Genomic DNA, 11505 nt, shown 5'->3' with positions numbered 1-11505 from the left:
GAAAAAATATGTAAACAGAATCATTTTGCTGTAAACCTGTAACTAATGCAACACTGGAAATCAACAATACTTCAATAAAAATAAAACCACTAGTGGTAGTGAAAAAAAAAGTTGGAGGTGAGTAGTGGTATGTCAGAAAGAAAAGATGATGTAGAAAATGATTAAGAGATTAAATATGGTAAGAACAATTAAACTGTTGTAGATGCTCTATCGGAGAAGGCAATGGCACCTCACTCCAGTACTCCTGCCTGGAAAATCCCAAGGACGGAGGAGCCTGGTGGGCTGCAGTCCATGGGGTCGCGAAGAGTCAGACACGACTGAGCGACTTCACTCTCACTTTTCACTTTCCTGTATTGGAGAAGGAAATGGCAGCTCACTCCAGTGTTCATGCCTGGAGAATCCCAGGGATGGGGGAGCCTGGTGGGCTGCCGTCTGTGGGGTCGCACAGAGTCGGACACGACGAAGCGACTTCGCAGCAGCAGATGCTCTATAAATATTTGACATGAATTAAATCTAGCATAGTATGAATGTAACTCCCTTTCAAAACCACTGCTTCTGCCTTTATCTTGCATGTAATTATTGTCATTTTGGAATTGTCGCAGTCACAACTCTCCTCTTCACTAAGGTGTTTTACAACTTCTAACATTTAACTCATTAAACATTTTGTCTATCAAGCAGAACAAACAAAAAACCCTAATTGCTTCCAAGTGTTTTTCTGATATTTCTAATTGCTTCCAAGTGTTTTTCTGATATTTCAATTCCTAGGGTCTCCTCCGACTAAGGAAAATCTTAAATCAGCAGTGATGTAGGACTGATAAAACCTTGGTGAAAAACTAGGACAGGAGAAGCAAGAGGCGGAACCTAAAGTGAGAGGAAAGCAGGGACTGACGACGCGGAGGAGCGATTTCAACATTGGACGAGAGCAGGTTGCGTTTACTGGACGGACCGGAAGAACTCGCGAGTTGTCTCAGCACCATGGCGGGTCCCGTCAGCTTAAGAGAGCTTCTAATGGGCGCTTCAGCCTGGACAAGCTCTGAGAGTCCCGAGGGGTCCCCGACAGAGGGTGGTGGGAGCGCGGCTGGCGGACCGGAGCCTCCTTGGCGGGAGGATGAGATCTGCGTGGTGGGAATCTTCGGCAAAACGGCTCTGCGCCTGAATTCCGAGAAGTTTTCACTTGTGAACACGGTGTGCGACCGACAGGTCTTTCCCCTCTTTCGCCACCAAGATCCTGGAGATTCGGGGGCTGGAATCAGGACCGAGGCTGGGGCCGTCGGGGAGGCCGGCGGAGCCGGGGACCCTGGGGCTGGGGCTGGGGCCGGGGCTGGGGCCGGGGCCGGAGCCGGGGATCCAGTTCGGGGAGGTGTAACTGCCGCGGAAGGCAACCGAACTGAGCCAGGTTCCCAGGATTACAGCCTTCTGCAAGCCTATTACAACCAGGAAAGCAAAGTTCTGTACCTTCTTCTTACTTCCATCTGTGACAATTCCCAGCTTCTGCGGGCTTGTCGGGCCCTTCAGAGCGGGGAAGCTGGAGGTGGCCTTTCTTTACCTCATGCAGAAGCGCACGAGTTCTGGAAGCATCAAGAGAAGGTGCAGTGCCTCAGTCTCCTTTACCTTTTCTCCGTCTGTCACATCCTGCTTCTGGTCCATCCCACTTGTTCCTTTGACATCACTTATGATCGAGTATTCAGAGCCCTGGATGGACTGAGACAGAAAGTACTGCCCCTTCTCAAAACAGCTATTAAGGATTGTCCAGTTGGTAAAGACTGGAAACTGAACTGCCGACCTTGCCCACCTAGACTCCTTTTCCTTTTTCAACTCAATGGAGCACTCAAGGTAGAACCCCCTCGGAACCAAGACCCAGCTCATCCAGATAAGCCCAAGAAACATTCTCCCAAAAGGAGACTGCAGCATGCCCTGGAGGACCAGATCTATAGAATCTTCCGGAAAAGTCGTGTCTTGACTAATCAGAGTATCAACTGCCTCTTTACTGTACCTGCTAATCAAGCTTTTGTGTACATAGTTCCCGGAAGCCAGGAGGAGGATCCAGTAGGCATGCTGCTGGACCAACTTAAGAGTCATTGTACTGTGAAAGACCCTGAATCTTTGTTGGTCCCTGCACCACTTTCTGGGTCCAGGCGATACCAGGTGATGAGGCAGCACAGCAGACAACAGCTTTCTTTCCACACTGACACCAGCAGTTCCAGTTCTTCGGGGCAGCTAGTGGATTTCACGCTTCGAGAGTTCCTATGGCAGCATGTAGAGCTAGTACTAAGCAAGAAAGGTTTTGATGACAGTGTGGGCAGGAACCCACAGCCTTCCCATTTTGAACTTCCTACTTATCAGAAATGGATCTCAGCAGCTTCAAAACTGTATGAAGTAGCTATTGATGGGAAAGAGGAGGACCCAGCATCTCCCACTGGGGAGTTAACATCTAAGATTTTAAGCAGTATTAAAGTCTTGGAAGGATTTTTGGATATAGACACAAAATTCTCAGAGAACCGTTGCCAAAAAGCTTTACCGATGGCCCATAGTGCCTACCAGTCAAATTTGCCTCATAATTACACAATGACTGTCCACAAGAATCAGCTTGCCCAGGCTCTTCGAGTGTATAGCCAACATGCTAGGGGTCCAGCCTTTCACAAGTATGCCATGCAGTTACACGAAGACTGCTACAAGTTTTGGAGCAATGGCCATCAGCTCTGTGAGGAGAGGAGTTTAACTGATCAACACTGTGTACATAAATTTCACTCCTTACCTAAATCAGGTAGCTAAAGTTTTCTTAGCATTTCGCAATCAAAATTTGGGGCTGTGTTTGTATTCTTGTTTTCAGACAGTTTGTTCCCTATGTATTGGCGTTTTAAAAAAAGCCCTACAGAAATTTAGGTACATCAGATTTAAGTTTCCTCACCTGCTGGAAAAAGAAAAATGAGCTATGACTACTAATTACATTCTTGTATTTAAAGAACAAACCCTAGGGTATTAGTAAGTGAGAACTGTTAAATAATACAGAGTTTCAGGAATTTCATATTAATGTTTTTACCTTGGAACTTTTGTTTAAAATGAACAGAATGAGATGTATGGTCACTATGATGATGATAAACTTTACTTAGAAATTCTAGAAGTTTATATTTAAAGTATGTTTTATTTCTATATATTTCCACTTGCTGCTTCTGTTAGGTGTGTTTAATCAAGTGTTTGTGGGTTTGTGTTTGTGTGTTGAGGTGTTTTTTTTTCCCCTCCTCATTTCCAAAGAAGTCTTTGGAGAAATTTGAGGGTTAGGTACAATTGAATGCAGAATAAATGTGGGTCTGCATTGTATGTGAAATGAATAGTGGCTTATATTTTGCAGGAGAAAAACCAGAGGCTGATAGAAATCCTCCTGTGCTGTATCACAATAGCCGAGCTCGATCCACTGGTGCCTGTAACTGTGGAAGGAAACAGGCACCCCGAGATGATCCCTTTGATATCAAGGCAGCTAACTATGACTTTTATCAGGTAGATTCTGCATTTTTTTTATTCCTCTTCTCTCTGTCTCTGTCTTTTGCTAACTACCATCTGAGTAAAAATGTATCTTTTCAGAAGCAAAATGTCTATTAATAAGTCAATGCCACTTGCAGTGTGATATGTGACGAGAAGGTTATATATGTACCTATTTGCTTGCCCGTTAACTGTTGGTTCTTGCTTTTTAGTGTGAAGAACGTGTTGTTTTCTTTTATTTATTTTTGGCTGCCCTGGGTCTTCGTTGCTTTGCACGGGTTTTCTCCAGTTGCAGCGAGTGGCTGCTATGCTTTGTTGTGGTGCTCAGGCTTCTCACTGTGCTGGCTTCTCTTGCTGTGGTGCACAGGCTCTAGGCACACAGGCTTCAGTAACTGCAGCACACGGGCTCAGTAGTTGTGCCACACGGGCTCAGTAGTTGTGACACACGGGCTTAGATGCTCCACGGCATGTGGAATCTTCCCAAACCAGGGATTGAACTCATATCCCCTGCATTGCCAGGCAGATTCTTATCCACTGTGCCACCAGGGAAGTCCAAGAATGTTTGCTTTCCATGAAAGATTCACAAGATTTGTTTGTTTGTTTCCTTCCTCCATAGCTTCTGGAAGAAAAATGTTGTGGAAAATTGGATCACATCAATTTCCCAGTATTTGAACCAAGTACTCCAGATCCTGCTCCTGCCAAAAATGAATCATCTCCTGCTCCCCCAGATGCAGATGCTGATAAACTTAAAGAGAAAGAACCTCAAACCCAAGGAGAGAGCACAAGCCTGAGTTTAGCTTTGAGTTTAGGCCAATCTACTGATAGTTTAGGTACCTATCCAGCTGATCCACAAGCAGGAGGAGATAATCCAGAAGTTCATGGCCAAGGTGAAGTAAAAACTGAGAAGAGACCAAACTTGGTTGATCGGCAGGCATCCACAGTTGAATATCTCCCAGGCATGCTTCATTCAAATTGCCCCAAAGGTCTCTTACCCAAATTCTCCAGCTGGTCTTTGGTTAAACTAGGCCCTGCTAAGTCTTACAACTTTCATACTGGTTTGGACCAACAGGGCTTCATTCCAGGAACAAACTATCTTATGCCTTGGGACATTGTCATCAGGACTAGAGCTGAAGATGAAGGAGACTTAGACACGAATTCTTGGCCTGCTCCAAATAAGGCTGTTCCTGGTAAGAGGAGTGCAGTTGTCATGGGCAGAGGAAGACGGCGAGATGACATAGCGCGAGCATTTGTGGGCTTTGAATACGAAGACTCTCGAGGTCGAAGATTTATGTGCTCAGGACCTGACAAAGTAATGAAAGTAATGGGAAGTGGCCCCAAGGAATCAGCTTTAAAAGCCCTGAATAGTGATATGCCCTTGTATATTCTGTCATCCTCTCAGGGTAGAGGGCTGAAACCACATTATGCTCAACTTATGAGGCTTTTTGTTGTGGTTCCTGATGCTCCTTTGCAGATAATTTTAACGCCTCAGGTAAGAAATATAACTTTTTGTGTTGTTAGACAATCATGTTTGTTGTTTGTTTCGATTGTTTGAAAAAAAGGACAGGGTATCAAACTAATTAAACAGGTCTTAATTTTAAATACCTCTTACATTAATAACTAATTTCTGTTTCTTAAAAAATAAATTGTAGGTGTGTTAATCAGTTCACACCATCAATTCACATCATTTAGTTAGAGGCAGAACTTGAAATTAAAAATCTGTAGAAAAGCAGGATAATACTTGAGATTATTTAATATCAGATATGATTGAAGTCAGGAGTGTACCTGCTTATGTGCTCTTTGAACCTGTCCTTGGTTTAGGCACTTAACCTTTCAGGTGTTTTTGTTTTTGTTTTTTTTTTAAAGATAAGATTTTTTCTTTTTTTAATTTGTTTATTTAGCTGCATGGGATCTTGGTTGCAACTCACAGTCTCTCTAGTTGCAGTGCAAGGGTTTAATTGCCCCATTGCATGTGAGATCTTAGTTCCCCAATGAGGGGTACAACCCTCATCCCCTGCTTTGCAAGGCAGACTCTTAACCACTGGGCCACCAGAGAAGTCCCTTTCAGATGTTTCTTATTGAAGAAATGTTAAAATAATCATATAACCTGTGTTTTTCAGGTTCAGCCAGGCCCACCACCATGTCCAGTATTCTACCCAGAAAAGCAAGAAATCACTCTCCCACCTGATGGCCTCTGGGTTTTGAGGTTTCCTTACGCCTACGTGACTGAGAGAGGACCTTGTTTCCCTCCGAAGGAAAACGTGCAATTGATGAGTTACAAGGTGCTCCGTGGGGTTCTTAAAGCAGTAACACAATGAGTGTTTTCCAGCCAGTACAGTCCTGAACTTGAGCTGGGTTTTGCTTTTGGTGTGTACTACCGGATCTTTTTTGGTGTGTAATACTGTGTTTTCTTGAGCCCAAAATATGTTTTGGTTACAGAAGTTCAGTATTTGGACAGTAATTGTTCCACTGTTTCGTGATATTGTTGATATTTATTGTAAATGGGGGTATAACTTAATAAACCTTTATTCTAGAAAAGGACATAAATACATGGTTGATACCTCTATTTTCTCATTTCTGTTTTACTGTCCATAATAAAAAGTATTTCTGTTATAACTGAATATCGCATTATCATGTTGAGCCAGAGGTTTTTTTTTTTTTTACTGAAATGATGTTTTAGCTGGAATTTTCCTTAAAACACTGCTCCTGAAATTATATTGAGAACAAGATGATCCAGTAGGTTATCTGGTAATTGTATGAGTACTTAATTGCAAAAAATGCTCTATATTGTTTGGCTCATAGTTTTGGTACCTGAGTTACATTGCTTTGTTCTCACCGTTTCATTCTTGGACTGAAGAGATACCATATTTTTAAAAAATTTTATTTATTGTTTTATTTATTTATTTTTGGCTGTGCTGGGCTTTTTTAGTGCTTTTGCGAGAGCTTTCTCTTGTGTGGCGAGGTGGGGCGACTCTTCCTTGCAGTGGCTTCTCTTCTTGTGGAGCACAGGCTCTAGGCCTGTGGGCTTTAGTAGTTGTGGCTTGTGGGCTCAGTGTTTGCAGCTCTTGGGCTCCAGAACACAGAGTGGTTGTGGCGCATGGGCTTAGTTGCTCAGTGACTTGGGATTTTCCCCGACCGGGTATCAAATTAGTGTCCCCTACGCTGGCAGATGAATTCTTATCCACTGTGCCACCAGGGAAGTCTGAGATACCATTTTTTAAATGAAGTTTTAAATAAGTAAAACCTATTTGTCCAAAATATTAGTACACATTTTATTCATTGAAAATTGCTGTACTGTGAAACAGTTTGCTAAGTGATACAAATTCTGTCAGTTCATATCAATATTAACTTTCACCATCAAAATAGTGACACTGACATATCACTAGCTAAGTTGTGCAAAATAAGTTAGCTACCGAAACTCTAGTGTAATTGATTATATTTTCCTAGACACGTTGGTTTTGAAGTGCTGAGCAAATAGAATTGGAGATTTTAATACTATATATGAAATGTAGTATTTGATTAACACATCTTGCTACTAGACCAGCATAAAACAGTTACTTAGGTTTCGATTAGATCTTAGATTTTCAAACCTATAGAGAAAAACATATAACTAGCAGCCAATTTAAAACTGTAATTAATTAGGTGTCTTTTTATACCTATTTTGGACTTCCCTGGTGGCTCAGACAGTAAATACCTATTTTACTGTAGTTTTGTTAGGAGAATCTGAGCCAATATGAAAGTTAGTCTACATTGTTTCATCCTGTCCTTATTTTTCATCCTTTTCCCTTATATCATTCATTCTTTTTATATCAGTTTTAAAAATCCCAACTACTGTTGTATTAATTGTAGTTCTTGGTTGTTGCATTTGAGAAATATGGCTAGATTTTTCTGTAAGTGTTAGTCGCTCTGTCGTGTCTGACTCTTTGCAACCCCATGGACTGTAGCCTGCCAGGCTCCTCTGTCCATGGAATTCTTCACACAAGAATACTGGAGTGGGTAGCCATTCCCTTCCCTCGGGGATCTTCCCAACCCAGGGATCGAACCTGGATCTCCTCATTGCAGGCAGATCCTTTGCCATCTGAACCACTAGGGAAGCCCATTGTTCTAAGACTTGTCTTAGAGGCTATTAAAAAAAGACTTTTACTTAGGTTGTGTAAACTTGCAGGTCAAAGGAACTTAAAAAAGTAGTTTATGAGAACAAATAGGTTTCAGAAGAGCAAACCTGTGATTTTTTTGCTTTCTTTCCTTGCTGATGTCATTCTACACTGAAGACTTTACTGCTTAAATTAGAAAGTGATTTTCCTTGATTACATTTGTTTACAGAGGCAGCCTTAATTTAAATTTCTGTAGCATTTTTAAATACAAATCTTTAAAATATTTACAATGTGTTAGATTCTGGTGTATGGCGAAGTGATTGAGTTATGTGTGTGTATATATGTATATCAATGTATATATATATTCTTTTTTGCATTCTTTTCCATTATGGTTTATTATAGGATATTGAATATAGTCCTTGGTGCTATGTCTTGTTGTTTACCTGTTGTTGCTTTTTTTCTTTTTTTTTGGCTGCACCACAAGGCTTGTGGGATTTTGCTTAGTTCCCTGACCAGGGATTGAACCCCGGCAACAGGTGCGGAATCCTAACCATTGCACCTCCAGGGAAGTCTCTATTTTATATATAGCGGCTTGTATCTGCTAATTCCAAATTCCTAGATTATTCCTCTTGTGCACCCTTACCTCTTTGGTAACCATAAATTTGTTTTCTGTATCTGTGAGTCTATTTCTGTTTTGTAAATGAGTTCATTGTATCATGTTTTAGATTCCATTTCTTCATTTCAGTTCAGGTGCTTAGTGGTGTCCCACTCTTTGCGACCCCACGGACTCTTTGCAACCTCATGCAGCACACCAGGCCTCTCTGTCCATCACCAACTCCTGGAGCTTGCTCAGATTCATGTCCCTTGAGTCAGTGATGCCATCCAACCATCTCATCCTCTGTTGTCCCCTTCTCCTCCCAGCCTCAATCTTTCCCAGCATCAGGGTCTTTTCAAATGAGTAGCTGTCCGGATCAGGTGGCCAAAGTATTGGAGTTTCAACTTCAACATCAGTCCCTCCAATGAACACCCAGAACTGATCTCCTTTAGGATGGACTGGTTGGATCTCCTTACAGTCCAAGGGACTCTCAAGAGTCTTCTCCAACACCGCAGTTCAAAAGCATAAATTCTTCGGCGCTCAGTTTTCTTTATAGTCCAACTCTCACATACATACATGACCACTGGAAAAACCATACCCTTCACTACATGAACCTTTGTTGGCAAAGTAATGCCTCTGCTTTTTAATATGCTGTCTAGGATGGTCATAACTTTCCTTCCAAGGAGTAAGCGTCTTAATTTCATGGCTTCAATCACTATCCGCAGTGATTTTGGAGCCCAGAAAAATAAAGTTAGCCACTGTTTCCACTTTTTACCCATCTATTTGCCATGAAGTGATGGGACCGGAGGCCATGATCTTAGTTTTCCGGATGTTGAGCTTTAAGCCAACTTTTTCACTCTCCTCTTTGACTTTCATCAAAAGGCTCTTTAGTTCTTCTTCACTTTCTGCCATAAGGGTGGTGTCATCTGCATATCTGAGGTTATTGGTATTTCTCCCGGCAATCTTTATTCCAGCTGTGCTTCCTCCAGCCCAGCGTTTCTCATGATGTACTCTGCATAAAAGTTAAATAAACAGGGTGACAATATACAGCCTTGACATACTCCTTTTCCTATTTGGAACCAGTCTGTTTTTCCATGTCCAGTTCTAACTCTTGCTTCCTGACCTGTATATAGGTTTCTCAAGAGGCATCTCTTTCAGAATGTTCCACATTTTATTGTGATCCACACAGTCAAAGGCTTTGGCATAGCCAATAAACCAGAAATAGATGTTTCTCTGGAACTCTCTTGCTTTTTCTGTGATCCAACGGATGTTGGCAATTTGATCTCTGGTTCCTCTGCCTTTTCTAAAACCAGCTTGAACATCTGGAAGTTCATGGTTCACATATTCCTGAAGACTGACTTGGAGAATTTTGAGCATTACTTTAATAGCGTGTGAGATGAGTGCAATTGTGCAGTAGTTTGAGCATTCTTTGGCATTGCCTTTCTTTGGGATTGGAATAAAAACTGACCTTTTCCAGTCCTGTGGCCACTGCTGAGTTTTTCAAATTTGCTGGCATATTGAGTGCGGCACTTTAACAGCATCACCTTTTAGGATTTAAAATAGTTCAACTGGCTTTGTTTGTAGTGATGCTTCCTAAGGCCCACTTGACTTCGCATTCCAGGATGTCTAGCTCTAGGTGGGTGATGACACCATCATGGTTATCTGAGTCATATATATTTCTTCTGTGTATTGTTGCCACCTCTTCTTAATACCTTCTGCTTCCTTTAGGTCCATACCATTTCTGTCCTTTATTGAGCCCATCTTTCCATGAAATGTTCCCTTGCTATCTCTAATTTTCTTGAAGAGACCTCTAGTCTTTCCCATTCTATTGTTTTCCTCTATTTCTTTGCATTGATCACTGAGGAAGGCTTTCTTATCTCTCCTTGCTATTCTTTGAAACTCTGCATTCAAATGGACATATCCTTCCTTTTCTCCTTTGCTTTAGCTTCTCTTCTTTTCTCAGCTATTTGTAAGGCCGCCCCAGACAACCATTTTGCCTTTTTGCATTTCTTTTTCGTGGGGATGGTCTTGATCACTGCCTCTTGTACAATGTCACAAACCTCCATCCATAGTTCTTCAGGCACTCTATCAGATCTAATCCCTTGAATCTATTTGTCATTTCCACTGTATAATCGTAAGGGATTTGATTTAGGTCATACCTGAATGGTCTCATGGTTTTCCCTACTTTCTTCAATTTAAGTCTGAATTTGGCAATGAGTTCATGATCTTAGCTACAGTCAGCTCCTGGTCTTATTTTTGCTGACTGTATAAAGGTTCTCCATCTTCAGCTGCAAAGAATATAATCAATCTGATTTTGGTATTGACCATCTGGTGATGTCCATATGTAGAGTCTTCTCTTGTGTTGTTGGAAAAGGGTGTTTGCTATGACCAATGCGATGTCTTGGCAAAACTCTTAGCCTTTGACCTGCTTTGTTTTGTACTCCAAGGCCAAATTTGCCTGTTACTCCAGGTATCTCTTGACTTCCTACTTTTGCATTCCTATCCCCTATAATGAAAAGGACATCTTTTGGGGTGTTAGTTCTAGAAGGTCTTGTAGGTCTTCATTAGAACTGTTCAGCTTCAGCTTCTTCAGCATTATTGGTTGGGGCATAGACTTGGATCACTGTGATATTGAATGGTTTGCCTCGGAAATGAACAGAGATCATTCTGTCGTTTTTGAGATTGCATCCAAGTACTGCATGGAAAGCATTCCATTTGTAAGTGATAGTGTGTATAGTATGAAAGTGAAAGTTGCTCAGTCGTGTCCAACTCTTTGTGACCCCATGTACTATACAGTCCATGGAATTCTCTAGGCCAGAATACTGGAGTGGGTAGCCTTTCCCTTCTCCAGGGGATCTTCCCAACCCAGGGATCAAACCCAGGTCTCCCGCATTGCAGGCACATTCTTTACCAGCTGAGCCACAAGGGAAGCCTTGTAAGTGATATCATATGGTATTTGTCTTTCTCTTTCACTTAGTAAATGCAAGACTTTTATGCTATTTGTACTTATAACTTGCTTATTTGCAGCACTTCTTCATGCTTGTTTCTGTCCATAAATAGGTTTACAGGGTGTTGCCTTAGAGACATGTGGACTACGCTATCTGTATTGCTTACTGCCTTTCTCTTTAGTCGTACAAACCTTACTTCAGCAAACTTCAAAAGTGATCGTTTTATTAAAGAAATTATATTTCTTCTGTAGCAGCATTTGCATTATCCTTTTCTTAGTACTTTTTCGGAGATATAAGCAGATGTTTCAAATATATTCTTTTTTTTAAGAATCACTAGGACAGAAGGGCATCCTTTAGCCTGTTGTATGTCTTGTGGTGTGTCCTTGAAAAGTTG

At 41.6% G+C, this 11505-nt stretch overlaps 1 protein-coding gene across 1 annotated transcript; it reads left to right on the top strand.

Annotated features, from left to right (window-relative positions):
• The first annotated feature begins 923 nt into the window (after positions 1-923).
• Positions 924-6090, top strand: SMG8 (SMG8 nonsense mediated mRNA decay factor). The gene is made up of 4 exons (XM_006045484.4): positions 924-2764; positions 3350-3495; positions 4094-4966; positions 5595-6090. The coding sequence occupies exons 1-4, from the start codon at positions 976-978 to the stop codon at positions 5790-5792; spliced, it is 3006 nt and encodes a 1001-aa protein (XP_006045546.3). The 5' UTR covers positions 924-975; the 3' UTR covers positions 5793-6090.
• The last annotated feature ends 5415 nt before the right edge of the window (positions 6091-11505 follow it).

Source organism: Bubalus bubalis, chromosome 3 (genome assembly GCF_019923935.1).
Source record: "Bubalus bubalis isolate 160015118507 breed Murrah chromosome 3, NDDB_SH_1, whole genome shotgun sequence".
In the NCBI taxonomy this organism is placed as follows: Eukaryota; Metazoa; Chordata; class Mammalia; order Artiodactyla; family Bovidae; genus Bubalus; species Bubalus bubalis.
This window is presented reverse-complemented; position numbering and strand designations above follow the sequence as displayed.

What these genes read in the sequence shown, in the direction of transcription:
- SMG8 (XM_006045484.4), top strand. Translation starts at nt 976, where the DNA reads ATGGCGGGTCCCGTCAGCTTAAGAGAGCTTCTAATGGGCGCTTCAGCC. An exon ending in TCACTCCTTACCTAAATCAG is followed by an intron (nt 2,765 to 3,349) that starts GTAGCTAAAGTT and finishes TATATTTTGCAG; the next exon opens with GAGAAAAACCAGAGGCTGAT. An exon ending in AGATAATTTTAACGCCTCAG is followed by an intron (nt 4,967 to 5,594) that starts GTAAGAAATATA and finishes TGTGTTTTTCAG; the next exon opens with GTTCAGCCAGGCCCACCACC.